The sequence below is a fragment of the Sitophilus oryzae genome, unplaced genomic scaffold, assembly GCF_002938485.1.
Source record: "Sitophilus oryzae breed Bouriz unplaced genomic scaffold, Soryzae_2.0 scaffold_227_pilon_pilon, whole genome shotgun sequence".
NCBI lineage: Eukaryota > Metazoa > Arthropoda > Insecta > Coleoptera > Curculionidae > Sitophilus > Sitophilus oryzae.
Genome location: NW_022146782.1, coordinates 1,134,622 through 1,146,062, shown reverse-complemented (window position 1 = coordinate 1,146,062; position 11,441 = coordinate 1,134,622). Strand labels below are relative to the sequence as shown.

At 32.4% G+C, this 11,441-nt stretch overlaps 1 protein-coding gene across 1 annotated transcript; it reads left to right on the top strand.

The window, feature by feature from the left end:
• Positions 1-8,916: 8,916 nt before the first annotated feature.
• On the top strand, positions 8,917-11,441 carry LOC115884325. The gene is made up of 3 exons (XM_030902868.1): positions 8,917-9,753; positions 9,809-9,992; positions 10,045-11,441. Exons 1-3 carry the CDS (start codon positions 9,637-9,639, stop codon positions 11,055-11,057), a joined length of 1,314 nt encoding a protein of 437 aa, XP_030758728.1. The 5' UTR covers positions 8,917-9,636; the 3' UTR covers positions 11,058-11,441.

The following is an 11,441-nucleotide window of genomic DNA, read 5'->3' as shown; positions in this document are numbered from 1 at the left end:
ATCCGTAGATTTACGGATTTTGGGTACAGTACGTTAATAATACGGATTTCCTATCATTAAACAATTTAATATAATATTATATGATTAAACAAAGAACGGCATCAGAGTTGGCTTGGAAATGAATATCGCTGTTATTTCATATATGTAAAACATTATTGTAAATGTCAGTAACCGTCATTTCCAAGCCAATTAAACGGCTTTTTTCGATCATACGAAATATTCAGCACCTATAAAAGAATTTGTATTTTAGTTGTTTATTCTATGTTTAACACTAATAAATTTTCGATACAACGCAGCTTTTTCATCCGAAGATATTTTCGTCAAACGTATTACAGATATATTACACTTTTTAATATGGCAACACTGTAGTTTTCAGTTTCACACCGTCTTCGATATGCCTTCGCCGAGCGAATTAGAGAAGATAAGTGTTTTATGCGTTTACCGCAAAACGATTGGTGGCTTCACCGTACAGCACTTGAGACGAAAGGGGAAATCAAACCAGTGTTGTCACGAATTCGCCCATTAGGTTGCATATATTCCCAATTCTTTCAATCAACGGTATGATGCGGTGTCCATACAAATTGTGCGTGCGGTTCGTCGATGCCATTCGTTAGTTTGTTTGGTAATTCGTCTATTGCCATTTTGATATTTCTTTTGATTGTTTTGGTTCGGTTGTAACATAGTTGCTGTTATGCGTTGCATCAAATCGTTGCGTTGCAAATCTATGCGTTGCATCAAATCGACGCATCCACGTATAGTGACTATGGGATTACAAGACGAAATGGCGAACCGAATTGACGAACCGCATGAATGAATAGAGAGTATGGGGCTATAAAAACCGTTAATATTTAACCCGTTTTGTCCGTCATAGCAAATAAAATATTATACAATATAATTAGGCGATAATAATAATAAAAATGATTTGAAGGAATACTACTAAAAATTATGTCAGCTTTCGATTACTACGTAGTTCGGATAGTCGCAAATGTTTTAATTGATTAATTTACCGTTTGATTGGTAAAAAAACCCAGTTTAACCTAAGAGGATAGATTATGATCAAATTATATAAAGTCTACTATACAGGGTGTCCCAGAAATAAGTGCAAATATTGTAAGAGGTGGTAAATTTGGCCAAAAGAAACATATTTTCTCTTTACCATTTTTAAAATAAATTGATAATAACCGATTATTATTATTATTATTATTATTACTATTTAATTTTGAAAATTTAAAAAAATAATGGCAACATTTGGGAGCCGCCGCCGCGTCGCCGGTTTGTCAGAGGTTTACTGTTTTGAGTAAAATATAAAAATGAATTGGATAACCTAAAATTCAAAATTAGCTGAAGCTCGGTCGTAAGCTCCGAGAAACTTTTTCGAGTCTTAATCCGTTGGAGGACTTTCATTCCAGATTACGGATGGAGTCTTCCAGGTTTTTGAGTTTCGCTTTAATGAAGTGTTCGCTTCTTTTCTAGCTAGAGGGTTTACTAAAATTGCCTTCTTTCTCTTGGTGGGCTGCCACCCAGAGTAGGAGAACTCTATTTTCTTTGCCTAATCTGCCAATTTGTTCAATTTCTTTTGGCATTCTTTGGCCAACTTCGAATTGATGGCTACTGAGTTGATCGCTTTTAATGCTGCTTGACTAACGCATAAGATGGTTATTTCTTGTTTCCGATAGTTCCTATCTAAAATAGGTTGTACACATCTTTCGATTGCAAGAGATATACCTACATACCTTACATTCCAATTATTCCAATATATTATTCCAATTTTCTCAACTTTCTTAAACCCATTAAACAGAAGATATCGCCTTGTCAATAAAGAAAAAAGTACATACTGCAGCAATAGATATTGTTGTGTTTATTTACCGATAAGTATTCCCATATTTGCTCACCAACATTTATCAATGGATTTTTCTCACTCGAAACGAATGATTTTAGTAAAAATAACCATGATATATTCCAAACAAATTGTTCAACCCAATTAGCACACTTATCAATTTAAAAAAAAACAATATTTTAATAAGGCCTTATTTTGAATTAAGTAAGTAGCTTAAGGAATTTGATTAATATTATATCAAAGTATATATTATTTTCAAGGGTATATTTGTTTTGTTTGAATATGTATTATTAATATCAGTCCAAAAATATCCTGAGCTGATTAAACATAATTAATCTTCCACAGACATGTAAGATTCCTATTTAAATAATGTAAAGGGTTTAAAATGCATTAAAAGTTAGGGAACGTAAAAACACAACCAGCTGATAATAAAAAACGGTTATTATTTTGTATCGAAATAAATCTGTATATAAAACTGATTTGTTTTTTTAGTCGTCTGTTCAAGATGGGGGAGGTAACTTGGTAAAGAAACGTGCCCTGAAGGTGGTAAAAAAATATTTTGATGGCGTACATATTTTTTGTCGTAACACTATGATGATTCTAAGATTTTAGAATTTATAATGGGCTGGCATTCTAGTCAGAATACCATGTATGATAGGATATAAAACTGACGCCATACCGGGTGTTTCTAAAAAGCGGCTCACTCCTATAAGTAACTTTTATTTTTTCAGATAAATAAACGGGATTTGATATGTTGGTATATGACATAAATTAGTATTAATTGACGTATTCAATTGTTTTCGGTCACTTCCTGTTTCACCGGAAATGATTTTTAAATGGTTCCCTCGGTATTTTTTACTTTATTCGATAGAAAATGACATTCTGAATAGAATGACATATCATATGTCAACTTTTGATATTTACACTTAAAAATCGTATTTTATATTTAATTGTAGAATGCCATGGTTCTGTTAAAAACTCTAATTTTTTGTGAAGAGGCCTTGAAAAAATATATTTGATCGTCTGATGATGATTGATGTTTTTCGTGGACGGTTAAAAAATTCCCAAATTGTATTTTTAATCATAACTCAAATTTTCCAAATGAAACGAGAGTGGCTCGTGGCTCATCAGCATATTTAGAAAAGGTATTATTTTACGAATAATTTGGTACCATAGACTTGATTTTTTGAGTCAATTTATCGTTACATTAATGGCTATGACACACTAAATTGAAATTTAAAATGTCTTCTATCAAATAAAGTCAAAAATACCAAGGGTGTCATTTATGAATTAAAAGTTGTAATCATTTCCGTTGAAACGGTGAATACGTCAATCAATCACACTTTATGTCATATCTAACATACCGAATCTCGTTTTTTTTTATTTAAAAGAAAAGTTATATGGATAAGTCACTTCTGAGAAACGCCCGGTATGTATATAAATGTAATCAGTGTGTGGTTTTGTTTCTTTTTGTTATATTTTATTGCTAAATGTGTTTGAATCATAAATGTGTTTTTTCACTTTCAGCTCTCTGCTGCCATTACTTTTGGAGATTATTACCTTATTTAGTACATTATTACATTTATTACGTTACTTAAAAGATTAAACCACATTTTTTTCCAAAAAGCTAATTTGTATAGTTATATTTTGTAAATGACTAAAAATCTCAAATTATGTAAAATTATTAATTAATATGTTAATAGGAATTTACCAATTAATTATCAACATATAAGCTAGTTTAATATAGCGTGCAAAAATTGGTATTATCTGACAATTATAGTCATAATAACATTAATTAAAATTCCAATTGAAAACAAAATTTATAAACAAAAATAAGAAATAACGGATATGAGAACAGACAAGAAGCAAACGAGGAGAAAGAAAACATGTTCCGTATTTTATTATATCTGCGACTTGCATTTGTGATTTGCGCAAATACTGACTGATCGTACAGGATTACAGGAAGAAACATCTTGAATTGTCAAAACGAATATCCGCCGAGAGATAAGTACATATCAATTTTCGTAAAATTGTTTCCCAATATATTTTTGTCAAAGACGTAAATATTTACAAAGTTATATATTTATAAGTTGCCGATAAATTCCGATATGAGTAAGATATATTAAATTATTTCAGAATGCAATAGCAAAAAAATTCTTGTGGGAGATAAAAATTTAAACATTTTCTTGTTGGTATCAAAAAAAGTGCCTCCATAGTGTAATATACTTTTTTAACTTTTTTTGCAACTGGCATATCTGTAACATACTCAAATTTTAAAATAATTTTATTTAAATCAGTTAATGTTAATAATAATTAAACTAAAGAATTAAGTTGTATTACCAAATAATCACTAATTTTGAAATATTTACAAATAAATAAATTAAGAATATAAAATAACATCAAAGTTACGATTAAAAAGAATCTACAGAACTGTATACTTAATCCCCAGTGAGCTCCTCATTTTCCCACCAACCCTCATTTTTCGATTGTGATTTTTATCGCCCATCTGCTACACCTGATTTAATTTCTGTAGTAGATTGAATAGTATTTAAAGCAATACGAGAAAATAATAAAGAAGAAACCATACTGATGAAAAAGAATACAATTTGAGAGACTACAACAATCACAATCAGGTTTACTGAGGAGGGTGGAACATAAAAAATATAAAAACTTTATATAGGGTCACCAGTTGAGGATGGAAAGCTAGTCTCGGTGGAGCCGTCTCAGATACTGGCTTTTGTTAAAGCCCTGAGACTCTATGATGAGTTATAAGTTATAACTCGTTATAACCCAAGAAAGGGGAACACACAATAGATCTGTAACGTCGCGGTGATTAACTCCCCTCCTAAACATTCTACATAGGGTCACCAGAGGTCCGAATTAATCCGGACATGTCCGGATTTTTACTACGTACCGGTGGGTCCGGGCGGATTTTTCAAAAACTTACGGATTTTAATTTGTAATGTAATGCAAAATAATCAACTAGTTTTAAAAAATGTACATAGTTATTTAAAAAATTGTTGATAATTTCAGTAGTGTAAATTCGTTGTTTTACTTTTTAAGTTTTAGGTTTTGAAAGTTTAAATATAAACGTATTTTTTTGATCTTGTTTTATTAATAAAATCAAATTGGTAACCATCATCGATCGGTAGTTAATGTAAATAATGCTACTTCACTAAAAAAATTATGACGTCCGGATTTTGTCCCAATTTTTTTTTTTTGAAGGCTTGTCCAGGCTGGACATCTGATAACCCTTCCTACCTGCAGATTTTGGATGTAGGATTCTCCTAATGAGGGCATTTGGATCTTGCAACTGTAAAAACAACTGTATGCTTTAAACGACTATTTCTTTTTCTCTAAAAAGGCTTTAAACAACACTTTGAGATCTGGTCCTGATATGACCACTTAGTTGTTTGGCATTTAGCCAACTTATATAACTTGTGTTTGTAAAAACATATTTGAAAGAAAAGAAAGAATTCTTATATCATTTAAAGTTGATAGTTTAAATCATCACGTTAGCCGTCATCAACCAGCCTGAAGTATCCACTGCTGGACATAGGCCTCCCTCAAATCTTTTCACTGTTCTCGGTCCTGTGCCCACTTGGATACAATTTCCTTTAAATATCTTCAAGTCATCTGATCATCGGTCAGAGGTGTGCCTCTGCTTTCGAGAGCATCCTGTGTTGGCCGCCATTTTAGCATTACCTTGGTCCATCTCTCGTCCGTTTTTCTGGCAATATGCCCAGCTCAGCTCTGAGTTTTTTAAGCAGATAGATATATAGCATTTGTTATTCTTTTACGCTGTTTTATTACTGTATTGGGTATCTTTTAATTTATAGACTTTTTTGTCAGTGTCTCTGCACCATATGTAAGTACTGGTATAACGTAGTGATAGAACACTTTCATTTTTAGGCACATTTGTAGATCTGATTTTAACACATATATTAGTTTGCCGAATGCTGCCCATGTTAGTCCTATTCTTCTTTGGATCTCGTATGTCTGGTTGTCGCGACCAATTATTATTTTGTGCCTCAGATTAGAGATGGGCAAAAGTAACCGGTTTTTTGAATAACCGGTATTTTCCTCTAAAATAACCGGTTATTTAAAGGTAGTTTTTTTTCACCAGTTAACCTAATAACCTTGCATTACGTTCAATAACCTATAGCCGGTTATTTTTAAAAAAATCGTACTTGTTTAAAACAAGTAACAATTAAATATTAGCTGTTTGAATCGTAAATTTCGAAGAAGCGAACGGCACGGATCTTCCAGATATTACGACGATAACGGGAATCCCACTCCCGCTCCCAAAACGAAATATATGACATCAAACATCAAATGTCAAAATTAAAATCAGGCATCAGGCGAACCCTGATGATAATAAAATCAAAACAACGGCCGAATGGCCCTGACAGATCAAGCCGTAAAACAAAGTACTAATGGCATAGACTACTACTAGCCACCAGCTAGCCAAGTGATACGAACCTAACTTCAAATAGATTCTCTAAATTCTATATTTAAATTTTAACCGACTTTAACGGATTTTCAACGGTTCTTCAAAAGTTTTCCATGGTTTCGCCCAGTTTCACCCACGTTTCACCGTAAATATATTTTATTTCTAGTTTGAAGTCTCTCTTGAAGCTTAGACTAAAGAATACAAAATTGAAGTTCAAGTAATGAAGATAATCTTTCATTATCTATTCATTCAGTCTCCTTATTTTTCTTTGGTATTTGATTAAAATAACTTGGTTGTAGATTGTAGAACTTGTGAGTTGTGTGGTTTATTTGAACGTTAAGTAATTACTAGTTTTAATATCATATCCATGTCTACTCAAAAAAGTGAGGTTAGCATTTTTATTTAAATTAATTTTGTACATATACATACTTACATTTACTACAATCTCTATTTAATCATGCGATTTAACTAAGTTTATTATCTAAATTTGAAGTAGACCTATGGAGTGTAGAGGTAAGTAAACCTATAGGAAAACTAAATATTTAGTTTTGCTAGGTTAGGTTATTTGAATAACCGGTTAATTTGTGTCGGTTAATTTTGTCAAGTTATTATTTTTTAAAGATAATTCCGGTTAACCTATAACCGGTTTTTTACCAATAACCGCCCATCTCTACCTCAGATATTTATATAAATACACTTTTTCCATATTTCCTCCGTCCACCGAAACGTTACCACTAATAACAAGATTGATCCATTTTGATCTGACGCCCGTTTAAATGTTTCTGGCATATTTTGTGCTTTGTGTATTTTGTCTATAATCAGCCTAGTGCTCATCGGTACAATATAGGGTATTGAGCAGTTTCCCGTTAATATTAATACCCATTTCTTTCCAGTTTAGTCTCTTAACATATATTCTAATAGTGTTATGAACAATTTGGGAAAAATGGTATCGCATTGTTGTACTCCTCTTTTTATACGGAATTTGTTTGTCTTTCCATGTAGCGGTACAGATGCTGGTTGTCATATAACGGGTGTCTATACGATATTCGGCTAGAGCCCTGTATAATTTGTGTTGATCGATAAAGTCGAATGCCTTTTCGTAGTCGACAAATATTAAAATGAGAGGTTTATATACTCAACACATTTTTCTATTAGGGCCCCCACTACCAGATAACTAACTGACCAGATATAACATATGTTCATTTGTACCGAAGTTCGATCTAAATCTATAGCCTGTTCTTTTGGTTGATATTGTTGTAATTTTAGGGAGAGACGATTTTTGAGGATTTTTGTGAATAATTTGTATATGTAGCTCAATTAACTAATAGTTGATGAGATTCGTTCTGTCTCTATTTTTATTAGAATATGTCATTATCCAACAAAAACATGTGTATGTATATGTCACCGAACATTAATATAGCAAGAAGGGTCACTCTAAGTCCCGCCCTATTTTACGTTATTTCCACGCGGCTGTGTTTGGTCGCTGTCGCAACCGTTTCTCGGAGTCAGGCGGAGTCCGTCGATATGCACGTGTGTGAAGGCTTAACGCTCGCAGTATACCAGGCCGGGGCGAATAATACGTTGTGAGTCAGTTAATTAATTGCAGGTTGTCTTCACTACCGGAAGGTCTTATTTGGAATCGGTGTGTTTTTTGTACATAGTATATTTATTAAACTATTATAAAGTTGGTTATAAAAATGCCGAGATCTTGTTGCGTAGGGGGCTACAATAGCAGGCAAGGACCTGGTGGGAGAATATGTTTTCGTTGTCCGAGAGATGAAATAAGGTAAGAAATGTGGTCTGATGTGCAAGATGTGTAAGTGTATGGTATTTTGCTACATTTCTGCGAACAGCGTGATTATCCTCTTCTTTATAAGCTTAAAAAAAATATATTTTTGTACTTTGGATTTTTACAGATGCCAACGTTGGAAAGACATTTTGAAGTTTGTAGGAGCGCACAAATATGCTAATCTTACTGTGGGACAGTGTTATGACAGATTGGCAGTATGTGATTTGCATTTTACAACTCATGATTTCCTGGAAAATAGCTTCAGACCTGGTCTGAAATATAATGCAATTCCGTCCAATTTTTTTTTTAAAAATGTGTTCCCTATGTTTTCTTTATTTTTATTTCTTTATTTAACATTATACATACATGTATATTTATTACTCATTCTGCTCATTCATTTGCCTGTTTTTTTATGTGTAATATGTTTCAAAGATAACTTTGTTTTTATTATTTTGCCTCGGATTGTGCTTTTTAATGTCATTAAGTTTGTTATTATTTTTTTGTTCTGTTTTTGTTCTGTGTAAATAAATATACACATTTAATATATTTATGTATATATGTATATATAATATGTTTGTTTATTATACGTTATCCTATTTCAAATACATACCGACCAGACTTTATACTCGTACTATTTACATTTAATTCCATCCACCGCGCCGCGCCGCGTTCGAATTATTTTTGAAGAAACCCCCGTATTCGAGCGCTCGACCCAGCGGCGGCATACGACCATACAATTTTTTGCTGCCGCCGCGGCTCGTCTTTGTAAACGCCACATGAAAGCTAGAACGCCGGCTGACCCTTCTTCTTATATTTATTCGGTGGTATATGTTACAGTTGGGTCAACGGATCTTTGCGTGCACGTCACAAAACTATGATTAACATCAAATCAATTCCCTTTTATACGCTCTCTTTCTAACTTAAGCAAGACAATTCGAAGAAATACTGAACGTATGTCTTCATAGTTATCCGACATACGGTCGGAGCTAAAGTTATGTGTAAGACAAGGAAAACCCCTAGCCAAGGATCACTCAAGTTTCTTTTCTAAACATTTAAAGTCAATGCCGGCGAACGCAAAAATAAATCGATTATTTATTTTCGGGTTCTCGTTTTAAAAGAAATGTACTAAATTTAGTATATTTTTTTAATAAAGGTACACTGGTGTTCACTTCATACTAACTTCATTTGCATTATAATTTCTTGTTTTTATTTTATAAGGGATCCAAGAACTACATCCTATTAAAAAAAAAGACAGCTTTTCCTTTATAATTTCCTAAAAAAAGTAACTTGTACTACAATTTAGTACATTTTGTGGAGACGTGCGTACATCTGTAAAACCCTGGCAGCATCCATGCATGACATTTTTGTCATTCGGTGTTTATGTTTATGATTTTGTCATTTTGTCAAAAAGTTAGGGAAAGTTGTTTTGTATCTTTATTTTCTTTGGACATCGTTTATTGCGACTAGCTTTTGTGAAAACTTTTTGTGATTTAACAACAGTTCTTTCCAAAATTTATTTTTCGTGATTCGTTAATATAATTTAACATTAACATTGAAATGCCAGGAAAACGTTTAAATTCTCAAGCACGTATCCTTGTTGGAAATCTTATCTCTTATTTTACGTCTGAAAAAGAGAATAAGGGGCCACTAATTTCCCTGAATGCTGTTCAAGAGGTAAATATATATTTTGATTTATAAAAATACAAGTGCCTAACTAATAAATTTACAGAGAGTTGCTGATGCCTTGAAGATCAGTCTAAGAACGGTTTCAAGCATTAAAATGTCTAAAGATCGAAATGAGCTACCCTCAACACCGGGAAAGAACAGACCTCGAAAAAAATGTAAAACTCAAGACTTGAATGAAGGTTTGAAGATGGAGGTTCGCAATATTCTGTATGACTTGTATGCACAAAGTAAGTACCAATATTATTTTACTGAACTATTTTACTAAATTTATATTTTCAGAGAAACAAGTTACAATTAATAAACTAAACGAGGAGTTGCGTCGCAGAGAAATTGTTGACATAAGTTATGGAAGTCTTCGAACACTCCTTTTTAGTTTGGGATTTAAATACAAAAAGGATGATAACAGACGAGCATTAATGGAGACATCCAATATAGCTTCTATGAGAGCAGCCTTTTTCAGAAAATACATGGAAAACAAAAATTCGCAATTTCCTCGTCAACTCGTATTTTTAGATGAAACGTGGATCTTTTCCAAAGGCAGTAAAATGAGATCATGGCAGGATGATAGTGTTAAGAGTGTTCGTAAGCCAGGTGGTTTTGATGGCAAACGTTTCATTGTATTGCATGCCGGACACTGTGGAGGGTTTGTTAAAAATGCTGGTTTAATTTTTGCTTCAAAATCTAAGAAAATGGATTATCATGGGGAAATGAATGCAGAAATGTTTACAAAGTGGGTAGAAAACCAGCTCATCCCAAATTTAGAAGAACCTTCCCTTATTGTAATGGATAATGCTCCATACCATTCTGTTGAGTTAGAGAGACAGCCATCATCCTCATGGAAGAAATATGAAATTGTTGAGTGGTTGGAGAAAAGTAATATACCTTATGATAAAAAAATGTTTAAACCTGAACTATTAAGCATAGCAAAAATTCACAAAAAAACAAAACAATATAAAATAGATAAATTATTACAAGAAAATGGTCATGAAGTATTAAGATTACCACCTTACCATTGCCAGTTTAATGCAATTGAAATGATATGGGCAGATTCAAAATATTTTTACAATGCCCACATTGGTGAAAATGGACATAAAGATGAAAATGTGCTAGATATGTGGAGAAAAGCATTAGAGAAATGTACACCAGAAATATGGCATGCTAAGGTGGTTCACACTGAAAAATTAATCGAAGACTGGTATGATAGGGAAGTCATTATTGAAGAAGTACCCCAAATGTTTATCAATGTCAGTGATGAGGAAAGTTCAGAAGATAGTGAGAGTGGGGAGAACTAAAGTGGACTACGTACATTTTTCAAATTTTTTAATTTAAATACTATCCATGCTATTTTTAAACAAATAATTGTACTGATCCAAGTTACTTGTAAAATTAATAAATTATTTTTCATTTTCATTAAATTTATTATCTGTTGGAGGTATTATTTAACAAAATATTTAGACTTTTTGTTTTAACCTACTTTCTATAATAGTAATTTGGGTAAAATCTTGTAAAGTTAGATATCTAATACTGTATAGAACTTGATTTCAATATATTAGTTAACAACTCAATATTTCGATCACCAATTATTGTCCTCTTGTAACAACTATCCTATTGAATTATACTGTATAGGCATACTATTGTTCTGTATTTTCCCCTTTTTATGACCTTTTTCCATAAAC